This window comes from Calonectris borealis, chromosome 2 (assembly GCF_964195595.1).
Source record: "Calonectris borealis chromosome 2, bCalBor7.hap1.2, whole genome shotgun sequence".
Taxonomy (NCBI): Eukaryota; Metazoa; Chordata; class Aves; order Procellariiformes; family Procellariidae; genus Calonectris; species Calonectris borealis.
In genome coordinates this window covers 79,065,368-79,090,941 of record NC_134313.1, presented here as the reverse complement: position 1 = coordinate 79,090,941, position 25,574 = coordinate 79,065,368, and the positions used below count along the sequence as shown (strand labels likewise).

General features: G+C 41.8%; 1 protein-coding gene and 1 long non-coding RNA gene across 2 annotated transcripts; one reads left to right on the top strand and one right to left on the bottom strand.

The window, feature by feature from the left end:
- Positions 1-835: 835 nt before the first annotated feature.
- LOC142078994 (uncharacterized) lies at positions 836-8,396 on the bottom strand. Its single transcript, XR_012672432.1, has 2 exons — positions 7,716-8,396; positions 836-2,545 (listed from the first exon to the last, which is right to left on the bottom strand). It is a non-coding gene; the product is annotated as an uncharacterized LOC142078994 (long non-coding RNA).
- A 6,499-nt stretch (positions 8,397-14,895) lies between these two features.
- C2H7orf57 (chromosome 2 C7orf57 homolog) lies at positions 14,896-25,313 on the top strand. The gene is given in 8 exon segments (XM_075140691.1): positions 14,896-15,079; positions 15,852-15,948; positions 16,070-16,232; positions 18,661-18,732; positions 18,734-18,762; positions 19,819-19,862; positions 19,865-19,954; positions 25,222-25,313. Coding segments are annotated over 8 exon segments (771 nt in total).
- The last annotated feature ends 261 nt before the right edge of the window (positions 25,314-25,574 follow it).

Genomic DNA, 25,574 nt, shown 5'->3' with positions numbered 1-25,574 from the left:
TGGAGAGCACGCCTGGCAACATCCTTTATACTCCATTGCAGGTGATTCCTGGAGCTTATGTAGGTGTTCTTGCAGGGTCAGGGTTTCGCTCAGCGCTCCTCCTAACTCATCCCCTGCTGGCCTAGAGAAAGTAGGCAACTGAGAGACTGTAACTGTTGTGGCTGGCCTCTCGGACGCTGTGGGAATGTGAGAGAGGCAAGAAGCCTGGCTCTGGATGACTGGCAGGGTAACCACATCTTAAGTGGCTGGGAGAGTTAGTTCCAGAGTTCTCAGAGCTTCGGGCTGAGAAGCTGCTTCCCAGCTGCCTCGGTACATTTTGGGGAACTGCTGAACACCTCAAATGCCCAAAGCCATCTTCTTCCCTATTACAAATGCCAACGTCTCATCAAAGCCATGCAAGAGCAGATTTGAAGGGGTGCAGGTGGCAGTTCCCATAGAAAATACCAACAGAAACCATAGGTGCGTAGTTTTTTCTTTTAAAAGATGTCTCAAGGCAGGCTGCTGCGACTTAAGAGGTAGCCAACAGGGGCATAGCATGCCGATCCCACGTACGTTTGCCCAGTCTAATCTCACAATTCCTGCTATGTGTGCAGCTCAGACAGAAACAGGGAAGGCTGCAAGACACACAAAGAGCATGGGAAAGCGGTTGCTGTCCAAATGCCTCTTCTCAACAACAGCTCTATCCCATTTTGCTATTTGCTCCCCTTTCTGAACACTGGTCCTACTGAATCACCCTGCCCTGCTCCTACAATTCTCTCCCATTGCTCCACAGCCTTGGACTGCTCAGTGCTCTGGGGCTGTTGCATAACGACGCGAGACAGAGACTTCTTCAATATGAAGCAGGAATCATGTCTGTCTTTATTTGCTTGTTAGCAAAGTATTTATAATCAACTCGCGACCTTCGAGTACATTTTTGGTCTTTGTCCAAAGCACAATTACAGATAAACAGGATCTTAAAACAGGATACAAGATAAAGCCAGATTATATTATAAACAAATTACAAGCTCTGTAATCAACAATATGTTTTGTTCCTCATTTACTGTTCCCTACTTTTGCCAAGTTCCTTATTCTCTGTTCACAACTTTTCCGAAAGTCATAACTCAGCTTAATTACTGGATTTTGCCAAACCGTAACTTTTCCATAAGTCATAATTCAGCTTAATCACTAGACTTTGCCAAATCCTTATCTACCACGTTGTAACATCGTTCAGTCATTTTACTTAATTGCAGAAAATCCCACAACTCCCCTTTTTTGTTTTATAAAGGCTCTATTTGCTATATTCTGTAATATTCCTATAGCACACTGAATCAAACATGGAAAAATAATGAGTACAATTACGACAATTAAAATTATCATCAATACCCACTTCAAAATCATTCTCCACCACGATCCGACATTAAGGGAAACTAGCCAATTATCAAAAGGATTTCTTTCTTCCATTAACTTCCCCAATCCATCCTGGAGTTCTCTTAATTTACTCTGTATAGATTGAGATTTGTCTGTCAAATTAAAACAACACATCCCAGCAAACTCTTCACAACCATGACCATGGGCTAAAAGCAAAAAGTCAATTGCCGCCCTATTTTGCAAGGTTGCCTTTCGAATACTGTCGAATTCTGTGGCCATATCATAAAGAATTAAAGAAGTGCGATTGAATTGTTTTCCTGACCAACACATTAAGTTCCTTGCTACCTTTCCCAAATGCATTAAGGCCAAGGGAGGCAAGAATAAGGACATTGTCGTCAGAGTAGACTGTCCCCAAATTAGGACATCATCTGTACAATTCTCCAATAACGGTGTGGTAGATCGCTTTTGTCTATGACCACTCTGTCCCTGTGCTTGGTATAACATCTGCAATTGCTGCAAATGTTGTTTCTTTGGCAACAATAACGTCAATTTTCCAATCATACATGGCCCTCCAAATGACAATGGGGGAACCCCGGGCCAAGCTCTATCTCCACAGATCAAAAAATACCCAGGAGGCAAAGCGTATGCTTTGGTTCGGTTATAAGGTATATCTTGCATCGTATGATTGCAAAAACTCTCATTTAGATATTGTAATTGTTGAGGTGAAACATTGGTGGGCAGATCATTACTACTCAGGGAACTAAATTTGACACATCCATTGTTGGGAAATGTTCCAAGCAAATCTAACTCTTGAGGAGGCAACATTACCTTCTTCGAATTCTTAATTAAGAATGCATTAACTGTAGTATTAATTGCCCAGCTCATAACATTAGACATTTGCTGTATAATTGACATATTTACAGACCCCTGGATCCAGTCAGTAAAATCTGATATATTCACATAAGCAAACCCGATCAAGCAGGTCCGGAATGGATTTCCTACTTGCTTTAATGAAAGACAGAAGTCATTTGTGTCTGTCGCTTGAGCCCATCTTATCCAAACATTGTCCTGATTCTGCATTTCAGCCAATTCCACTGGTACTGCATGAGCTCTTCCAAGGGTCAAGAAGCTTGCAAAGAGGATAAGGCAGCAACTGTAGGTCGAATCCATTTTGCAGGCAACCATTTAGGTCCAATATCTGTTAAAACACAAGCATACCCTCTTCCCCAGGTTAATAGTTCAGCAGGTCCCCGCCATTGATTAGTTCGGGCGTCATACCACAATACTGGAGGCCTGATTTGAAGTTCCTGTTTTTCCTGTTGTGACATGATGTGGATGTAAACAGGGGGATATTTATCTGAAAAATTCAACCAATTTATAACGTACAACGCCTTTAAAAGTACTAATTCCGGAGACATAAATTCAGAATAATGTTTTTGAATTTGCTGTTTTAAATAATGATGCGCCCGTTCCACAATAGCTTGACCAGTAGAGTTTCCTGGTACTCCTGTAACATGCTCAATTCCCCATTCTTTTAAAAATTGTTGGGTACTAGCGGCAATATAAGCAGAGCCATTATCTGTTTTTATACATCGAGGAACACCCATTACGGCAAAACATTGCAACCAATGGCGACGAGCGGCAACAGCATTAGCTTTTCTTTGAGCAGTTGCCCAAATCATGTGCGAAAAGGTATCCACAGTTACATGTATGTGTTGCAAATTTTTAAAACTTTTAAAAAATGTAATATCAGTTTGCCAGAGCTCTAATGCCTTAAGACCACGAGGATTAACCCCATGTGGTAAACTTGCTGGCAAAGGAGCACAATGAGGACATGCCGCAATAATATTGCGGGCCTGATTAAGGGTTATTTTAAATTGTTTGGCTAATGCTTTTGCGGACTGATGATAAAATGAATGTGATAATCATGCTTGTTGATGAACATGAGGCACTACTACAGTAGCAGGAGAAACAAGGGTATCAATCCTATGGTTGCCTTCAAACAGGCCTTCTCTAAACGGGGTATGACTTCGAATATGTGATACATAATATGGATATACACGTGCATTTAATAAATAAAGAAGTTTATACAATAATTCCTTTAATTGAATATTCTGTACCTCTTTAACAAATGATCTTTCTAAACGTTGTACAATTCCTACAACATAAAGAGAGTCACTAACTAGGTTGATAGCTATGTTAGAAAAGGTAAAAAATACTTGTACCACTGCTTGCAGTTCTAACAATTGTGCGGAACCATTACCATAAAAAAGCTGATCATGCCATTGCTGGTTATAGTACCATGTAAAACCATATTTTCCTGTTCTGGAACTAGCGTCTGTATAAACAGTAAGACCAGCTACAGGGGTAACAGATAACATTACGTCTGGCTCCAAGCAAAGTGTTGTGGAAAACAACCGGTGTTTCGGATAATGATTAGACAAAATTCCCTTAAAGTCGTAAGTAGCTAGTGCGAATTCAGTTATGGTTTGAAACATTTGTTGTATCTGCATATCTGTGTACGGTAAATAAATGACTTGAGGGTCAATCCCACTTATGTCTATGACCCTTTGACGAGTAGAATAAATTAAGTTAGATATCGCTACAATCCGTGGAATAATTGTTTGTTTTTGTGTTATAGACGGATATTTCCATTCGATAACATTCATAGGGTCCAACTGGTGTGGAAGCCATTGAAAAATTAAGGCAGCTAAATATTTTTCAGTGTTGAGTATTGCTACAAAAAGGGGTATATTTTGAACAATGCGATTCGCATATCCTCGCGTAATTTTATTAGCAATAGTTTTAAGAGCGTTCTGCTGCAATTTGTCAAGTTTTCGAGGGGCATTCGCCCCCCCCCCCTCCTTTCAGCAGGTGCACCAATGGAGCAATATCCTCATTGGAAATTCCACAATAGGAGCGAAGCCATTGAATATCTCCTAATACCTTTTGAACATCTTGTAATGTAGAAATATTGAGATTAATCACAAGTTTTTGAGGCTTAACCTGTAATTGTGTAACTTTAAATCCTAAATAAGAATAAGGTGAATGTTTTTGAATTTTATCAGGCGCCACTATTAAACCAGCGGCATTTAATGCCTGATGAAGGAAATCGATAAAATTAGAATCAAGGTTTTCCGCTGCACAAAGAATATCATCCATATAATGATAAATAATACAATTCGGAAAAGTAAAACGAATAGGTTGTAAAGCGGCAGCTACGTAATACTGACAAATGGTAGGAGAGTTTTTCATTCCTTGCGGCAATACTCGCCACTGATATCGTTTATAAGGTGCTTGTTTATTTATAGTTGGCACCGAAAAGGCAAATTTTTCTTTATCTTGTTCAGCCAATGGTATCGTGAAAAAACAATCTTTTAAATCAATTACTAAAATTTCCCATTGAGCAGGAAGCATAGTTGGAGTTGGTAGACCAGGCTGCAAAGGCCCCATTGTTTCCATGACAGCATTAACAGCTCTTAAATCCTGTAAAAGTCGCCATTTTCCTGATTTCTTTTTTATAACAAAAACAGGAGTATTCCATGGACTAAATGATTCCTCTAAATGACCTAATTTCAACTGTTCCTCTACCAAGGTCTGCAAATGCGACAGTTTCTCAAGTGTTAGCGGCCACTGCTCTACCCAAACAGGAGCAGTTTGCTTCCATTTTAAAGGTATTGGGTCCGTCAACTGTCGCTGTGCAGTGACCGCTAAGTAAAAGGCGATGTCTGTAACACAACTCCCCATTGCGTTAAACAGTCCCTGCCTAGCAATGCGATTTCTGTTTGCATAACATAAGGTCGGACTTTTGCAGATAGGTGGGGTTCATTTGTCTTACACATAGTCACATACTGAGTACTAAGCATTGTAGATTGTTTTCCTCCTATTCCTTGAATCATGGCACTAATTTCTTGTAGAGGCCAAGTAGTTGGCCATACCTTTTTTGGAACAATTGTAATATCAGCACCTGTATCTAATAACATCAACAATGTAAAAGTAAAACCATCATTTTGCTTAAGTTCTACTTCAATTGTAGGTCTGTTTTTCAGGATAGGTATAGAAAAATATACAGAAGGATCATTAGTTGATCCAAATCCACTTGCCCCTCTTATTCTTTCTTCCTTATTGGGCACCATTGCCTGGAATGGAATTAACTGTGCTATTTCTGTTCCTTTTTCTATCGTTATGGGTGGATACAATGCTTTAATCATAATCTTAATTGTCCCGGTATAATCTGAATCAATAAGACCTGGGAGAACAAAAATTCCCAAACGAGAAGCAGATGATCGTCCAATTATCAAAGCACTGAGCCCATATCCCAGCGGTCCCTTTTCCGTAGAATCTACCACCTGTACCATATCATTTAATAATTGAACAGTATTAGCAACCCTAATATCTACTCCGGCGCTTCCGGCAGTTTTCCCCTGGAGACGGTCCAAGCATCCATTGAACTGGGTACCCAAGCATAGGGAATCCGCTGGTTTTTCTTGGAGGTATTTAGTGTCATAGCGCCCCTCTGGTTGGCGCTCATTATCATGTTTCCTGACTGCAAAAGCTGCCCCTGTTTAGTAAATCGCGCACGGCATTCCTCTACAACATGTCCTTGTCGCTGACACCGCGTACAATATTTGCTTCCTGAATTATTTTGAGATTTCTTGGGACAAGACTTTTTAAAATGTCCTTTTTGTCCACATAAAAAACAAATTCCCAAGCGTTGCCGAGTATTTCTAGGTTGTAAAACAGGTTGAAGGGCAGCAGCCAAAGCTTTAGCTTGTGCCTGGGCATATACTACAGCCCTATCTTGTTCTGCTACTAGATCTGCTCTAGCACAGGCTTCCATCATTTGTACTAGCCCAGCCGTTTTTGGTAACGTTGAAAGTATTCGCTTACACACATCATTAGCATTTTGTACAGCCAGATCAAGCATTACAGCTGACTTTGCTTCGGTCGATAAGTTTGGTGATTTCTCTATTGCAGTTCTTAACCTATCCAAAAATGTAGAAAAAGATTCCGATGGCAGTTGCAGTATTTTAACATAAGGTGGGGATGCGGTCGCAGAAACCTGTAGTGCTTTTAATGTGACGGCAGCAAGAGATTGAGATTGCTGTAATATTCGTCGATCTAACCGAGCTTGTGCCCTAGGATGCACAAAAGCTCCTTGTCCCATCAACATATCGATTGTCGCAAATTTCAATGGGTCCCCATCTTGCAAGTCCAAATTTTTCATTACTGCAAGTTCACAACGTTTTCTCCAATCATCTTTAAAAACTAATTTTTGCATGGGTGACAAAATTAACGATACCAACGTTTCTATATCAAAAGGGGTGAGAATATTTTGCGAAAATACCACATCAATCAAGTTTCTTACATATGTATTATCCAAACCATATTGCATTATTGCTTTTTGCAGTCGATCTAATAACTGCCAATCGAACTGCTGCCATTCTCGCACCTCCGCTCCTGCAGCGTTATGATGAAGGTGCACAGGAAAAGCCTTTAATGGACCTAAGAATTCGCCTTCAATAGCTGCATCCCGTATTATTCCATGCCATTTCTGACCAGCGTCCACAGTCTGTGTTTTTTCGTCTTGCATACTTGTACTCTTAAAACCTGTTACTGATTGTCGTTGCAGTTGTTGATATAGATTCTGTAACAGTCCTGATTGTTGTCTCATCACCTCCTGCAGCCTCGTACCCAACTGCCCGAGAGCAATTTTTTGCCTATCACCTTCTAACTGTAATGCAGAAGCTTGCCTTTTTAATTCCTCCTCCTCACGCTTTATCTGCTGGAGTTCCTCTAACGGCGAATTTTCTTGCTCCATTATTTCATTTTCACTGATTGGAGGTGCAGTAAGGGCTGCAGACTCCATACCCGCCTCTGCACCAGTTTCTTCAGGGGAAAAATAATCAGGCGGCAATGGGATTTCAAAAATAGACTTAGCATCTCTTACATTTGCTGGCAGAACCACAGGATCAGGTGAAGAAATAGAAGCCTGCTCACTCTTTTTGGCTTTTTCTCGGAATGAATATCCTAATGCTCGTTCTGCAGCCTCCATAATTTCAGACTCAACGCGAGTCTTTTTCATCAACTGATTTATTAAATACCATACATGACTAAGGGTTACTGCTTCCTTATTTCCAACTTGCACAGATTCCCATAGATCCTTTCCTAAAGCCTGCCAGCAGTCTTCCTTAAAAACCTCATCCATCGTTGTTAAAATGTTCCTTCTCTGTCCCCATTGCAACAAGTCCAAAGCTCCCTTTTCCTTCAGAGCTATTTCATGCTTCTCTGCCAGAGATAACAATATAGCTAAAACAGCTTTCACTTCTACTGATACAGTAGATCCCATTATGAAGCAAGCCGCTCACCTGGTACCAGTCAGTTTCCAGCGGCGCCCGTCGTTATCCCAGCCGTCTTATGACTAAGGCTGACTCAAAATATTCATAGTACAGTTTTCATTCTCCAACGTCGAATCACGTCGGGGTCACCAATTGTTGCATAACGACGCGAGACAGAGACTTCTTCAATATGAAGCAGGAATCATGTCTGTCTTTATTTGCTTGTTAGCAAAGTATTTATAATCAACTCGCGACCTTCGAGTACATTTTTGGTCTTTGTCCAAAGCACAATTACAGATAAACAGGATCTTAAAACAGGATACAAGATAAAGCCAGATTATATTATAAACAAATTACAAGCTCTGTAATCAACAATATGTTTTGTTCCTCATTTACTGTTCCCTACTTTTGCCAAGTTCCTTATTCTCTGTTCACAACTTTTCCGAAAGTCATAACTCAGCTTAATTACTGGATTTTGCCAAACCGTAACTTTTCCATAAGTCATAATTCAGCTTAATCACTAGACTTTGCCAAATCCTTATCTACCACGTTGTAACATCGTTCAGTCATTTTACTTAATTGCAGAAAATCCCACATGGGGCACACTCCAAAATCTCCTCCTTTCCTACTCAGGTCAGAAGCAGGGTTTTGTCTACAGCACGCCCCTCTCCAACAGTCCATTAAATGGTGCTGGTTGATAGCGACTGCAGTGTTCCTCTGCCACTGTCTCACCACTTCCTTCCTTTTCCTTCCCTGCCTTAGAATATATTAGTGAGACACCATCTAAGGGAGACAGGGGAGAGCTCTCCTGGGTCAGTCCTAGAGCTCTTCGCTCTGGCTGCCTTTCCTGTGCTTGGTTTCGAGTATCTCTGGCTCTCTGTTTCTTCCTCCACCTCTCTACTGCTGCTCCCTCTTCTCCTTTCTTAGCATGTTCCTTGCCTCGGCTAGCCTCTTCTGCTTACTCAAGAAATACACCTCTGTCCTCCCTCTCTGCTTGATAGTGGCAAGTTGCAAGGCTGCCCTCAGTCCTTAAACCTTGTCCCCTGCAAAGGTCTTCATGGGCAACTGCTGCTACACTGACCTCAGCCTAAGAGAAGACTCCTTCCCTTGGCCTCTCCTCTTCTTCGAGGGGGCAATGTTGCTTGCAAGGGCCTTCCATTACAGCCCAGCAATGGAAAGCCGCAGCAGTGTCTCCTAGCAGCTACTCCCAAGCATCGAGGGAGAGAAACGGATGCAGGATTGTCGTGGTTTAACCTGGCAGGCAGCCAAATACCACGCAGCCGCTCACTCACTCCCCCCGCCCCCCCAGTGGGACGGGGAGAGAATCGGAAGGGTAAGAGTCAGAAAAACTCGTGGGTTGAGATAAAGACAGTTTAATAGAACAGAAAAGGGAGAATAATGATAATAAATAATGATAGAATATACAAAATGAGTGATGCACAATGCAATTGCTCACCACCCGCGCTGACCGATAACCAAGTAGCGATCGGCACTTCCTGGATCACGCCTACCCTTCATATACTGAGCATGACGTCACATGGTATGGAATACCCCATTGGCCAGCTGGGCTGGCTGTCCTGATTATGTTCCCTCCCATCTTGTGTACCTAGCTCAGTCAGTAGGCACGGGAGCTGTCCTTGGACTAGGAGGGCACTTAGCAACAACTGAAAACATCAGTGTGTTATCAACATTCTCCTCATACTAAATCCAAAACACAGCACTAGGAAGAAATTTAACCCTATCCCTGCCAAAACTAGGACAAGGATGGAGAAGGCTACCATTCCCCTTCTCAGGCATTAGAAAGGTGGAGCTGCGAACAGCCCAGCCCAAGTGAAAGGGTGAATGGATAGGTGGCGCCAGTCCTCTAATGGACGTGGGAAGCTAGCTGACTGTTTGGCAGAAGGGAAGAAAGGGCAATGGGAGAAGCTCAGGGAGCTGTGTCAGGTGAAGTCTGTGTGAGACAGGACAGACAATGTCCTGTTGGGACCGAGGGGCAGAGCTCCTCTAAAGAACCATCTAGTCAAGGGGAAATAATTTTTACCTCCGAGTCTTCCAGTCCCCTCCAGGGAGGCGCAAGTGCTCCTGGAACGACAGGGAACAGTCATTTCAAACAGAAACAGGCCTTCCGCAGAAACGAAGGCAGCACAACAACAGTCTCTGTACAGCCACAGGAAACAAAGAGTTACAGACATCATGCCTATTTGTGCTCGGGTGCTCCACCAGTGCACACTGTGAAAACACAACAAGCAGGCGAGACAGAATACAATTCACATGGAGCATTGTCTTCTTCCAGAAAGCCTCCCCTCTTTGACTTGGGCACGGCTTCCAGTCAAACAACATCTCTCCTACAAAGCCTTCTACCATTAGTCAGGCATTCATTCCATAGGTCAAGAGGTGCATGCAACCTCTTTTACATTTTCCTCAAGTTTCCTGTCTTCCTTGGCAGCTGAGCTACTACTGGGCAGGTTCCTGCCACACTTCCAAGGGTTGTTTGATTACAGGTCCTTTCTTGATACCACCCAGAGAAGTTCCATTGCTATGAAGCTGCTTGCTGAATTATGTGCCCACAAATGAATTTTTAAGCGGTTAGCACGTTGAAGGCTGGGGCAGCATGACTCTACTACCAATCAAAACCAAAGGACTCGTCTTCACACGCAAACCAGTGCTTTTGCTGAAACCTATGAACCCCTATGGTTCAGCAACCTGCAAGGCAGGGGGGGTTCTGTGTCTCCCCTCTAGCAGCATTTCTTTAGCAGCCAGCTTGTCACTGGCCCTTTCCTTGGCATAAATGCAGACAAATGCAGACTGGATAAAGAGGGAGGGAGGGAAGGAGGGTTGAATGCAAATGCATGCTGGCAAGCCATGGGAAACCAGGGAAACTCCAAAGAAACCCCCCAGTGGCTAGGCCTTGCTCCCATGAAGCCTGATCTGCCAAGAGACAGAACACACTGCTCTGAAAGATAAAAACTCCTCCTGCCTGCTCCAGAACGCTCTCGAAAGGCTTAGAGTGTACACTTCCTCAGGAATAAACACACCCCTTTTTTTCTACAAGAAAAATTCTCATACCCCTCAGAGGATCTTGTGCTCCTTTTCTTAAGGCAGACCACTGGTGAGGAGCTGACCAGATTTCCAAAGGAAACACCCCAGGACATTTCCGAAGGAAACCTCATCTGTCAGGAACACAAGTCAAACCACTGCCAACAGAGGAAACATTGGTGTCCTTCTGGTTCAGCTCAAAAGGAAAACCAGGACAGCTCAGGGACATAACCCATCCTGCAGAGCGCAATACAGGACTGTGCTAAGCTCTTGCAATTACTACGGCAGGACGTATCTGGGCAACCACTTGGGACTCCCTCCGTGCGATCCAAAATGGCCTCATCCCTCATTTCGCACAGACAGACCGCTTTCTAGGCCTAGTCCTGGCGTTCGTGAAGACACTGAAGAGACTGCTGCTTCCTTCCACCGTCTCCAGACCCAGCTCTCAGACTGCCCTCGTGTTCTTCCCTTGTCCACCTCCCAGCCACCCCAGCTGATGAGGTGGAACACACACTTAGGGAAAGGCGAGGAGGATTTTTCAAACATCCCAGTTCAGATCTCAGGCCTCCCGTGGCCGTCTCTCTGTATCTGCTGAGGTGCAGCCAAAAGACATCCTGCTTGCTCAGGAGCGAACCAAAAACTCTGCGATCTCCGCTCCCTCAAGAGTGAGAGTGGCAAAGGTGCAGGGACAATCCCGAGCTGATGTCCTGCCGTGTCTACTGCAGCGCTGACGATGTGAAGTGGGTGGCAGAGCAAAAGACTGCAGAAAATCATCAGCATGGCTAAATTATTGCGCATTATGGAATTCCAGCTGCTGTTTTTTTCTGTAAATTGAGACCAAAAAATGGAAACTGACAAAAACAAGAAAAAAACTCATTTAAAGACTCATTAAGGAAAAGGAGGGCCATCTTCGTGACAGCCTGCAGCGTGGCCACTGGGCCCAAAACCCTACCTCTAATCTGCACCGCCAACACAAACACGGCCAGGACCTCAAGACAGCTCCCCAGGAAAGGGCTCCTCAGGACAGGGCCTCCAGCCCCCACTGGCCCCAGGTCCGCTCCAGGCTCTTCAGTGGGAAACGCGTCACTTGTCCAGTCCAGGGCGCAAAGAGGAAAAGGTATTCCCGCTCAGGCCGCGGATGGCGAGGGAAGGGAGAGGGACTCGCCTGCCCGCCCGCGGGGCAACAACACCCACCGCCCGCCTCTGCCTGCCAGCCGGGTCACAAAAAAATGGCGGCAGCCCGCCTGACTCGGGGGAGCGGGTCGGGCCTTGGGTGGCTCCGCGCGGCCTCCGGCAGCTAGAGGCCCCGCCCCTGCGGGGCGGTGCGCGACCGGCCGCGGGCCGCCCTCGTTGCCATGGGGACGGGCGGCGCTTGCGGCGGCGCGGCCGGCGGCCGGAGAGCGGCCCTGGCCCCTGGCCCGGCCCGCGCGTGGGGAGCGGCGCGGCTGGGGCGGGCGGGAGGCGGCGCCGCGGGCAGCTCGCAGCTGGCGGGCGTCCCTCTTCGGGCGGGGGCGGGGGCGGTGGGCGGGCGCGGCCCGGTGCCGCTCCCGCCTCTCCCCGAGCCAGGCGCCGGCTGTGAGGAGCGGAAGCCGCCTGGACCTCACCTGGCGGCGCGGCCAGTGGCGAGTACCGCGCTGCGCGCAGGCTCCCGCGGAGGGAGGGGGCGTTAGGCGGACTGTCCCGCTCTGCCTCCGGCTTGAGCCTTACTCCACCCCGAGGCTTGCCTTCGTCTCCTGTCAGAAGGGGGCTCGGGGCGTGCTCCGCGGCGGGCGCTGGCTGCAGGCACTCGGGATCCGCTCCACCGCGGCAGCCTTTCCTGCAGCGCGGGACCCCACGCGTGCTCCGGCAGCGCCGTGATGCGCCTTCATCTGCTCGACGGGCAAGCGAAGGAGCTGTCGGTCGCTGCATCCGCTTCGCTGGTTCTTTTCTCTGGCTTCTCTACCCCAGGTGGTCGCGGTCGCTTTCTGCGGGTGCTGCTCAGTGCTCCCGTGCGAGGAGAGGTGCTGGCTTGCCGCTGAGTAGGCCTTCTGTCAGGCACCACGGCCCGTTGCCGTGGGTGGAAGTTAATGGCACAGTAAGGTGCAGCCACCTTGCGCCACACCCATCCCGTTTGTTTACCCCCTGGCCTTGTGTCCGTCAGCAAGCATAGCTCAGACTCGAGCTGCCAACGTCTGGGTGCCAGGCCATCTCTACTGCTTCAGACAGTTGCTGAAGCCAAGTTGGAGAGAAGGACACTTTTTCTCAGTGCCAGATGAAGAGCTTGCCATTTGGATGGATGCTGGGAAGATCTTGGTGAGAGAACATGGAGCCAATCGCTGGCCTTTGCTTAGGGTTGCTGGGAGACTGCCATCATCACGGTTTCTTTGCTGGCCGGATCCTGATTGAGTTTCCTCAAGTACTGGCTGAGCTCTAAGCACCTTTGCTGTCCCCAAGTCATTTTACCTGGTGTCCTCTTGCACTCTGAATGACGATATTTCCTCCTTCTGTAGAGGTCTTCTAGAAGGTGTCAGGTGGAAAAAAGCACTCTGAAACACTTTGCCCTCTAGGTGAAACCCAGTAGAGCTCAGCCTGTTCAACGGGGGTTGCTGACCCCTTTTAGAGGAAATTTCAATTTTGTTTTTTAATCTTAAGCCACGGCATGCAGTAGAGATCCAAGATAGTGGCAACCCAGCAAAGTGCAAAGAAGGAGAGCATTTGGGATAATTAGGTCGCACAGTTTCTGATAGACCAATTAGTGAAGTGACAGCAAGCATGGTCTGATATTTCTTTGCCCCTGTGTGCTGGTTTTGGCTGGGGTAGAGTTAATTTTCATTAGCTAGTATGAGGCTATGTTTTGGATTTGTGCTGAAAACAGTGTTGATAACACAGGGATGTTCTAGTTACCGCTGATCAGTGCTTACACAGAGCCAAGGCCTTTTCTGCTTCTCACCCCACCCCACCAGCGAGGAGGCTGGGGATGCACAAGAAGTTGTGGGAGGGGACATAGCTGGGACAGCTGACCCCAGCTGACCAAAGGGATATTCCATACCATAGGATGTCATGCTCAGCATATAAAGCTGGGGGAAGAAGAAGGAATGGGGGGACGTTGAGAGTGATGGCGTTTGTCTTCCCAAGTAACCATGACACGTGATGGAGCCCTGCTTCCCAGGAGATGGCTGAACACCTGCCTGCCGGTGGGAAGTGGTAAATGAATTCCTTGTTTTGCTTTGCTTGCGTGCGTGGCTTTTGCTTTACTTATCAAACTGTCTTTACCTCAACCCACGAGTTTTCTCATTTTTACCCTTCCAATTCTCTCCCCCATCCCACTGGCGGGGAATGAGCGAGTGGCTGGCTGGTGCTTAGTGGCTGGCTGGGGTTAAACCACGACATCCTGATACCAGGCAGAGCAAGTGCTTTGGGTTATTATTTCTTGGAGCTGAGTTTCAGCATAGCTAACAATTGTGTGTACCGAAGAGCTCCTTAATAGGCTGCCTGCCTTAAGATAGTTTCCTTACACCTACGAAATGGCATTTGCTGCACTTGGAGTCACTTCAGTAAGTGTCCTGTGCACCTTTCATGGTATAATTCCTTAGACTGTCTTTTTTTTACTTGTCTGCCACTCCATTTTCCCGTTAATGAGGATTTATTATATTTTCTTTTTGCTCACTAGGAGTTGAGAAAGTAATGTATTGAGAGGTAGGATGTTGGGTGGTTGTTTTTTTTTTTATTCGGTGAGATGGACGGTTTGGGGATTGGGTTTGGTTGTTTTACAAATAAAGACCTCCAAACGGACAGGTACTGTCTTTGCTTTTGTTAATGGGTGAGGAGGAAAGGAAACCAAAGGCTAAAGTGTTTCCTGCTGTCTTCTGTGCCTCTTGCTGCTCTTGGTGTCCTTGGAAATAGTTTTCTGCATGAAGACGCACAATCCCCTGTATTAGAACACTTTATGTGAAAACTTGAACGCTGTTTCAAAACTGAAACCAAAGTGTTCTCTTGTTGTATCTAATCCTCTAGAAGTTGTGCGTACTATATCCCCCAGAATAAGCCAGCCTGGTCTTCTGTCTCCAAGCTGAAATGCAGCACGTTGCTCAAGTTTCAAGTGGGCTCGATTTGTTAGTTGTCTGAAAAAGGGATGCTAGCAGTTAACTTTTACCATAAATATTTTATTTTCCATTATCGCAGGATGGTAATACCAATGCCACTGAAACGACCAGAGAAGTCGGTAACCTTGAAGAGCCCACTTCCTCCAACATTCCAGATTCCGTGTCTCGCTGACCTTGCAAAAGGTCTCCATGAAGTGGCGTCTGGGTGCCGCAGGAAGTGGATCAAAGAGACCAATTCAGCTTATGTCAGGCTGGCAAAACAAGGAGGCTGACCTGGTGAGCGTCTGTCTCGCTTGTTTGTTTTTCCTTTGTTTTCTTTGGCTTTGCTTGAATGTGGTGGTAGAACGTGCTTGTAGATACTACAGAAGAATCCTCTGGAATTTTGAAATTAACTTATGGAAAAAATAAGTGATTGAAAATGTGACATAAGAGGTCACCTTGTCAAGACATCCTTGCAGTCTATTGTATTTAGGTACATTTCAGCAAAATGTGTAGTTTTGCACTCTATCTGATCTAAGTAGATGATGATGGTTTAGCTGCATTTGAGTGAGGTCTTTACAATTTATGCTTGGGCTATTTAAGTAGTGGTCTGGTGAGAATGATGTTGTCACAGCATAATCAGAAAACTTGGTAGAGGTTTGTAAAGTGTTTTTTGTGATAGCATTCAGTTTGTTACTGGGCTGTACATACTCTGTTCTTGTACCAAGGTGATCTGTGGTTTTGTTATTTTCCTTTATCGAAGAAGGAAGCTTGAGGAACTTGAGCAGATGGCTTGCACGCATGCTTAGAGTAGGGTGACAAATCCAGAAATATGAATTAACGGGCCTGTAGAAACATGTCAAAGCATTTAGAGCAAGATAAACAAGGTACAGGCGGAACGCAATGCTGCAAGGTTCTGACTGTCTGTTTTACCAAGGGAGACAAATGCTCCTTACTTAATAAAGCAAGCATTTCTTCCTGATAAAACAGCAACCTGAAAACAAAGGTAATGCTTTTGCAACCAGATAAGAAGTCAGCAAAGTAGTGGCTTTTGTCTTTTTCTCTCAAGACTGACAGAAGCACTACATTCCTGTGACAAGGAGGTCCTCTACAGCAGCATATGCTGTGCCTGACTGCTCCAATCCGCCAGTGACTGATGAGCCACGGCAAGTCTGCTGAGACCCCGCATGGGTTCTCTTTTCACCTGTTAGTTTCGGAATATTTTTGCACTAAAGTGCAAGATATGTGTATCCCTGGCACAAACAAGTGTTACATCTTTGCCTGCAGGAGCTTTCTTTGCTCTCTACCAGAATACATGATTCACAGAGAGTTTAAGGCTGATGTCCATCATAGTAATAGTTACAAGACAAGAAGAGGGCCTTTTGATTTTGGTATGTAAAGTGTTTAGCAGCAGGATGCTGAGGACAAAGAAAACACAGAGAAAAAGAAGGTATGATGGAGAGGCACTCTGTGACGATCCTTTGTTTGTAGAGCTTGTGAAGACACTTCTAGCTGTGTCTGTGGGTTCTTGTAAAAGGGAAGCTGTAGTCCACCCAAGTTTCTGTATTGCAGTTAGAGAATAAGAAGAAAGTTGTGTTTCTCTTAAGTGCTGCAGGTATAGCATAAGAACTAGAGATGCAGTTTCCAATCACATTATATGTTGCGTACACTTCAGCGTGAGTGAAAGTCAGTAGTTAGTTTCTATCTTCTTATGCTTTATTTCCCGTGCAATTCACTCTTGGTGAAGAGAATTCTTGTTTCCTGATCTTGGGGGAGGAAGAAAGAAGAAGGAGGAAGGAACAGAAGACTGTTCCAAAAAAGGAGTTTATTTTAGTTTAAAATGCCCCTGAAGAAAGCCCCTAAAGATACTGCACTAGCTGTCTTTGAATGGAAGATGTATCCAAGACAAAATAAGTACAGTATAAGCTATGCCCAGAACAAACCTTTCTGTGATGACCTTGGCGTTTTGTCCTGGAAACCTCTCTCCCATCCTCCCTATTTCATCCTCCCCACCCCTGCCCATTTTAGATGCTGAAGCCTTATGTTTTTTTAATATCCTCCATTGTCTTGGTTGCCTCATTTACCATAGGTCTTTGGAGTATATATGGAAAGGCATTTGATGTACTTGAACACCAGTACCTCCCTTCTTGAACAGAGGGGCAGATTTGGACATTTTAGGAAAAAAAGTCCTTAGCCTTTTCTGAGATGAGTAACTAGTGCAAAATCGGAACGATGGCTTGTGTAAATGGGAACACCTGATTTCTGAATAGGCTTGGGAATGTTTACTTAATCTCTGGAAACAGGCTAACAAGCAATGTATGCTTAAACTATAATTTGCCTGATGCTTGTAGGTGAAGTCAGAGATTTAAGGCACTGAAAATAGAAACTTAGCTTGCCACGGAGCCTCTTAAAGGATCGAACTAGGACGGAGAAGAAGTGCTTTCCCTTGCTCCCTTACTTAAGATCCAATTATCTTCAGTGGTCTAAGAGTCAAACTTAACTTTGATAACAGTAAGTGTAATTCAAGTCCATGTGGTGACTGGTAAAGTGAGACTGAGGTCCATTTCTGTTTGGGTGGAGTTTGATCAAGACCCAGTTATGCTAGCCTGTCTCATTTAATACCAAGAAAAGAAAGACAACCTTCAAAACAGTGCGCGAGACTTGCTAGCAGCCTTTAAGTCTTTTCTTTCCTTTCCCCTTTTTTTTTTTGACTTGGGCCTACATCTATCTCTAGACAAAATCTCTCTAAGCTCCCCCCCAGCCCTTTAATTAACTCTTTAATTACTAGACTTCCTTTTCTAATGCTTCTCTTCAATGCCAAGAGGAGAGTCTCATCTCTTTCCATCTACTATTTGTATACCCTGCCTATCAAATCAAGTTTTTTTTCTGTGTTGCCCTGTGTGCCATCATGCCTTCAACATGTGACAAAAGTTACCTGAGTTTGATGATTTCTACTTGTCTAATTGAATTGTTTTTGTCAGTTGAAACTGTAGGTGATTGTGTCCTGGATCTGAAACTTCCATGGTATGTCAGAATTTCTTAGCAGCTATTAGTGAAAAATATCTGGGAGTTGTTGGGGATATTTAATTTAATGCTTTTATTTGAGAGGGAAGTAAGTTGACCCTTCAGCAGCTGTTGATTTTGATTGAAGTTATAATAAACAGCTTTGATATCTGTTGCTAATGTTTCTCCATTACTTTTTGGTTTTCCAACTTTCAGTCCTAGCGTTTGTGACGTCATTCCACTGGCTTTCTAGGTGTCATCTTATCTTTCTGTCTTTCAGTCAACATGGAGTTTCTTTACCTGTCATTAGTGAAAGATTATAAAAGTAATACACATTTTTCTGTTGTAGGCTTCTCCCGATATATCTGTATTTGTTCAAATTTCAAACCTCTAATTAATGTACTACAACTGTTTTCTTATTATATGGGATGTTTTATGCTTTTTATATTAAAAAAAAAAAGTAGTAATTAAACTGGAAATGAATTTCTGGTCCCACTGACTTTAATAAGACTGGGATGTTTTCATACACTGCATACAATGAGCCAAGATGAGAGATTGCAATGGGAAATTTTGAATTTGAAGCTTAACTTTGGGTAGAAGTGAACTGTGAGGGAAAAGCTTGTGGAGAGCACAGTTTGCATTATTGACATACTGAACAAAGAGTTGATCTCATCTAGAATAACTAAGGTGCTGCTTTATCTTTTGCTATTCCTTTACATTCCTCTACTCTTACTTACGGAAATAATATAGATAAGACAGTAAAATTTGAAGACGTTTAGGGCCTTTACTTCACTTTTGAAGGTTATATTATCGTATAATCTTCTTGGTTATTTTATCATAACGCCTTTTATTAAGTTAAGATTTCTCTAACATAGGTAATGCTCCCAGCTATAAACCCAAAATATCCAAGCAGAATGCCGAATGTTTCTACAAACAAGGAATTTAGTGGGGAAAAATAAGCTTTCCTTCCCACCTATGTAAGTAGTACACTTATGAAATTCATTAAACTCCTAAGCCTGCAACTGTTTGTGCATGCAAGTAATATTACTCCTTGTGAAATTGCAGAGGATAGTGGATATGTGTATGGACTTTGAGCATCCTTACTGCTACTAAACTTGCTATCATGTGTGATACTAAAATAGTTTTACAAACAACTAAAATAATAGCACTTTAACTCCTATAGGAAAGCTATTCAATATAACTTTGCTTTAGGAACAATAAGCATACAGTTGCATGTCTTCATGTAGCACACTCTTATTGTATTCTAAATTGTCTGTTTTTTTTTCTCAATACCACTGAACAGATACAAACGATAATATACATTGTTAGTTCTGTAAGCATAGGTTAGAGACACAAGTAGGACTACCATTTTAAGAAAACACATAAACTGTAGCCTACATAAGGTCAGGCATGGCAAAAATACTGTAATGAACACCTGCAAGATAATAGTCTTTTAAGCAAATTATTATATCACCTGTGATGTTATCACATCATCAGTTGTGTGCACAACTGAATTATTTCTCCGTACTTTGTCTTAAAAATTGATTACAGAGTCATCAGTAATCCCAGTATGTTTTAGAAATATGTTAATGATGCAAAATAAGTGATTAAACTGTCTAATGAACTCAAGAGCAAATCTGTGACAAAATTTCACCTTTGTGCAGCACAGAATGACTATTGTCAGCCTTTTTTACTTACACATTCTTTGTGTGATTTCCCTTCTTCACTTTTTCGTCTCTAAGACCAGAACTGTGTAAGTATTATACATGTAAAGTTCCAATAAAATGGATGGCTCTTCTCATGTAAAATTACACATTACTGCATCAGGCATAATTGTGTGCTTTGGTTTTTTTTGTTTTGTTTTGTTTTTGGTTTTTTCTTAGATGATTACATGTAGAATATATGTTTATTTGCTTAGAAATAAATTATGTTATAAGGCTGTTGACCTTTCCATGCAAAATAAAATTTTCCCACCTAATCCCCATTTCTGTTTACTTATGCTATTGTTTTCCTTAATGTATTTGGATTTAAAGGCCTGCTCAGAGAAAAAGCGAAGCAGTAAACTTCAGCGAATTAATTAGAATGGTTATGGGACTGACTGATTTCAGCAGTGTACTGGACGGGAAAAAAAGATTCAAGAAACATCAGAAAATAATGAGCAGTCCAAAGGTAAAATTATTGAAAGCTGTTTCTTTTAAAGTGAGTTGGGATGTCAAGGTAACAGCAGAGGGTAGCCTGAATAATTTATGTGGCTCTCTTTGAATATGGCGAGACTTACTGAATTACTATGCTTAGCTTACAATACCCTATGACCAGCTAAAGAAAAGACTGGTCCTGTTTGTAGTCAGCAAAGGCAGGGGCTTTCATGGATTTTTTCATCTTTACAATTGCTCTGGTCAGATCCAAGGGCTTCTGTGTGATGTGTTTTTGTAAAACGCTGCAGAGACATAGCTGTCCTCCTGACTAAATTGAAGCAGAACATAAAATATTTGTTGCCTATTTGTTGTGAATAGTCTTTGGCCCCTAATATTTTTCTGAAAACTTCTGTGACAAATGTCATTGATACTTGTGTTTAAGAAATAGATTACTGTTCATAAAAATTTGTCAAAATAAATATATGCGCATTGTTGAAGATAGTGGTGTTGCAACAGAGACAAAACAAGTTATCCAATGTTTACCTACAATTTCAAACCTTACTTTGTCACGCACAATGGTAATAGCCATGAAAGACATCACTTGAAAACACTTAGATATGAAGATTAAAGGGCGGAAAATTCCCCTTACTTCTGTGAAAGACCTTTTGCTTAGGCTTTTTACAGTGGCTTGGTAACCATGGTGGGTATATCAGTTTTTATAGCAACCTTTTAAAATGCTATTGAACATACACATTGCGAGCTCCAGAATTTTTTTTTTTTTTTTATTTGTATCAGTGAATGCTTGTGTATACACTGGGGACTGCCATGATTCCCTTGACCTTGATATATCAATGTGTGAAAGTCTTAGAGGGCACTTAATTTAGTTTCTGTGACACTTTAGCACTTCCTGAATTCATCTTTGTGTCTTCCATTAATACATCTACAGTAATTTTTTTTGTGTGTGTGTGTGCAGAACCTCTTCCTCCAGGTGAGTATCAGAAGAAAACAGGCAAACAGAAAACTAGAAGTTGTGTGTAATTGTTCAGAAGAAAAACTGCTATAAAACTATGGGATGAAGCCAGATCTCGGTCTGGACCTGAAAGACGATGCATAATCTGAGAAGCCACTCTTTAAAGTCAACTTAAGTATCCAAACGCCGAATATGCAGAGGATGCTGCCTTGGGAGGCGTAATGACCTAACAGTTCAACTGTGGAGCCTAAAAGTGCTCTTCCTTAGCATGAAAGAAAACCTTAAATCTTCTTTTGTCAGATTCTATTTAACTTTCTTGTGCGCTGACATTTTTCTTTTCCATAACTGTGAGGAAAATGAAAGGATTTGAGATTTTCGAAACCTCAAATTCATTCATTTGGTGATAGTTGATTTCTTTAATGTGAAGTGTGCCTCTAATGGGACATTTGGGATATAAAGAAAGCTGAGGATTTTTCAGAGTAATCATAATATTGGTTTGGTTATACCACTTAAGCATAGAGAACAAAATGATGGGTATACTCTAAAGGCTGCTGGAAAGTCAGTATGCTGCATAGTTTGAGATATATATAAAAGATACATCTTATTTTTGAGATGCTTTTCTTTCACAAATTCTTAGATAATATGACACCTGCTTTGCTTGTATTGCTCCTCCATAGCTATTCCGATTGAGATTAATTCTGTATCTCAACGTAAAAGGAGATTTTTTTTTTTAATGCTCCTTACAGTATGGTTTCATCCAGACATGTACCTTGATTCAGTTTTGACCTTGTCCTTTTCATTCTTTCAGGTATGCACTGAAGGTAGTGCTTGTATTTTCTTCCGACTTGGGTACTCTTGCATGCTCATCCAAAGCAATCGGCAGCATGAGCACCTTGCAGCTCCCTTTTGAGATGGAGCTTTCTCCATTATCTCTTGCGCAGGACAAGTCCAAGACACGTCAGACAGGAGATATTACCCTGTTCCATATGTAAATCTATAACCCATTTGTGTTGGATTATATATTTGCATCATACTGCAAACTTTGTAGGTAGTTTGTCTGTCTTGTTAGTTAAAAATTAGAAGTCCTGGAATTTTTATGCATTTTGACGTGAGAAAGAAACTGAAAACTTTAGTTGACCTTTATATTCTTATGGTTGAAGTTATCCTAAGAACTTTAATCTTTTTTTATTGCAGATTCAGAGCCATCACAGTCTGAATCAGCACCTGCAAGCAATGAGTCAAAGCCACTGTTTCAGGGATGTAATAAAGTAAAGCCTTATATGGCTTATATAGTCCACTATTTACATGTTTGTTAGATTACTTTTTATAGTTGAACTCATCCCTGATTGAGAAGTTCATTTGGTTTATAATATGGATTAACTTCATTGTGCTTGATTACAGCAAATTTTAAAGAACAGGCAACAGCTGTCAGTGCATATTCCTAGACTTTTTCTTAATATAATAAACAAAATAAAGCAAAATTGAAGTTCTCTCCTACATCAGACTAGTGCTCCTTTCCTGTTGTCAAATAGGGTTACCATATCGCCGCTGATTTGACTAGACACGCGCATGATATCAATGTGTCCAAACCAGCAAGTTTCTTCATTTAACTACAGTTATACTCATGATGTTATGCCATAAAGAAAGGTGAAGGGGAACTTTGTGATATGGGATGAAATGTGAGTAGAAAGAATTGAACTGGTATGGATACTTGCAGTGAAAAAGTCAAGCCTTCACTGCAAAGATGGCTTCTTAGTCCCAAAAGCACATTTATTTAGACCAGATATTCAGCTTTCTAGGACAATTCTATTGCTATGCCTGCTGCACGAGAACTAGTTGATCAGTCATAGTGTTCAGCCACAAAACTAAATTAAGACCTGGTGGCATTTCCTGTTATAGTCTTGTTATATAGAAGATGAATCATTGGGTAACAGTGGTGTGGACTAACTAAGAAGTGATGTCTTCACTTTCAGCTGTTAAACAAAAATTTTATTTATCCTGAAGTTTTGACTGCAACAAAAATATTATATGCTAAATCTCCGTGTTTATTCACAGCAGCAAAACAGTTTGTACTTTGAAATAGAAATGTATATAAATTATTTTAATACTTTGAAAAAGATACACTGATATTTTAACACTTGCTCTTTTATCTACTTGAATTAGGAAATATCCCTGAAATCTTATGAATAATTAAATATTTATTATAAAGCCCATTAGAACATGGATGCAATTTCAATAAGATATTTTTTGCTAATACTATGAAAAGTGAAGTTTTTCATAAGTAAAACGGTAATTTTTAGTTTCCTTTTCAGAGTGCACTCAGTACATTGTACACCTTTGAATCCAAGAGCTGAAGATTTTAAAATGTATTACTGAATATACATTTCTTAGAACAGAATGTTTAGAGAATTTGGCTTAACAGTGCTTTTCTTTAGAACTTGGATATGAAAATTTATTGGAAATAGGTAAACCTATTGCTAATCTGAACCCTCAAATTTTCAGTAAAAGTTTGTGGAAGTTTTGCTGGTGATGTTGTTAGACACAGCATCTGAGTCCATCTTTGCTGTTCATTCTAACCAACAATTCAACTGTCTAAGTTGTATTTACAAAAATAAAAGGCTAAAACATATGAAAATACCTAAATGTACAGTTATTGGTTAGTCAGCAAAATTTTCCAAATATTAAAAAGGCTTACATCAAGCTGTATCTGAGAGGGAAAAAAAAATTATTACCTTATATCTGTTTTCACTTACAGTTTGTATTGTGGATTACATTCAGATACATTGAAACCATTAATTTTGCTGTGAAAGCAGAGCTTTTGGTGAAATATACTTTTCTAGGTTAGAGTACCAGGGGATGCTAGAGCTGGAGCTCATAGTATTAAAACCTGACCAGTAGAAAAACTGTCACCTGTCATTATAGAGAAGCACTAAAGAATAAGCTTTTGATAAGAAATAGTGTATGTATAACAGGCAAATTGTTGATACCCTTAGGATTTCAACTACAAAATTTTACACCCAATGCAGTAATCACCTATAGCTGCATGATGTTCTCCAAAAAAATAAGTACCATTTTATGAATTTTTCAGGATTATTCAGTCATATGAACATGTCTTATCTGGAAATTCAGCTATCTTTATTTGATAGAATCTTTGGATAAGGTTATAATTTTTATTTTTAGTGTCTGTAAAAAAGTGTAATAGAGGGTTGGGCTTCTTGTGCCCACCAATGGTAAACTGCAACAGTAGAATAAGTTCTATGTATGACAGCCTTTGTAGCATACTTTAAGGGTATAACTAACAACAGTAGTACTACTTTTCAGTCTCACTTTGATCTTCTGACTCCTATTATTGTAGGAAAAACTTCTTTTGCAAATACTATTTGCAGTTACATGCTTTACTGGCCAAAACATAAAAGAAAGGGAAATACGAGATGATGATGAAACTCTCTGGAGTTAAGTTGCTTAACGGTAAGGCAGCCAAGCGTTTTTTTTTTAATGCTTATCAGTTGACTAAGGAGGTTTTTTATTTTTAAGCATATATTGAATGCATTTCAATCTCTTTTTCGTAGAAAGTTTTCTGAAAGGTGTTTAGTACAAATTTACTGAAAAAGTTGGAGACAGTAATGTTATGACCAAAAAAACCCCTAACCAACTAGCATGGGTATTTACAAATTTACAGATCACCTGTTCACATAGACCTGAAGGTGCTTGCTGTGCCAAAGCCCTCAAAATCTATTCCATAAAATAAGAATTGCTGTGTGGCTGCAGTACTGCTGACATGGAGACAAGAATTGTAATCATTCTTTTCTATATTATGGTCTCCTTTTCTCATTAAGATCTGTACAAAGCTTCCTAAAGTAATTTCATTACTTTGAGTTTTTTGATGTCTAAGTCCTCTTCACTTTTGAATACTTTGTCCTCAGTACTGGAGTTCTTGTCCAAAACTTGTCATATTTTTAGGCAATTGTTAGAGACAGAGACAGAAAGACAACTGAGATCCTAACTTGGTCACTCAGCACTGTTATTTTGCTTTACTGTAGTTGTGTTCTTAGCAGTGTTTATAGTGCTGGTTTTCAGATATTTTAAAAGTGTATACCATATCCTATTGTAAAAATTGTCTCCTTTTACCTTGGTCACCATTAGGTAATATCCACATGACATTCCTCAAATTCTTAAAAGTTTGCTAATGTGCCATTAATGTATACTCAGCTTTCCTTAGTCAAGCCAAGGAGAAGTTTGATCTGCACTGTCAGTCAACTGAGTCTTCATGGATCACAGTTTGAATACCATGAGTTAGAATATTAACAGCCTAAGATTTCTCTTTATAAGAGCTGGTGGAGAACCCTGGAATTTGTGTTTGTGCATTCAGAATAATGGAGAGCTGCAGCAGAAGCATAACTTGCCAGTTCTCCAAGGGACATGAAATCAAAGTAGTGTAACAAATCAAAAAGCTCCAACTAAATTCAAGGATGGAAATGTGTTGCTTGAGTTCATCTTATCCCAGTAATAATGTTGTTTTATTTACTTCTGAGTCTATGCAGTCATGCAACTGGCAGTTTTCAAAGTCATCAGCAGTTCCATGTAAAAGCAGTGGAAGTTTCTGGGTCTGGAAGGGTTTTCAATGTTTTTTTTTCAGAGAGATGCTGAAGTCAAAAGCTGGGCGCTTACTTACAAAATCTAGCCT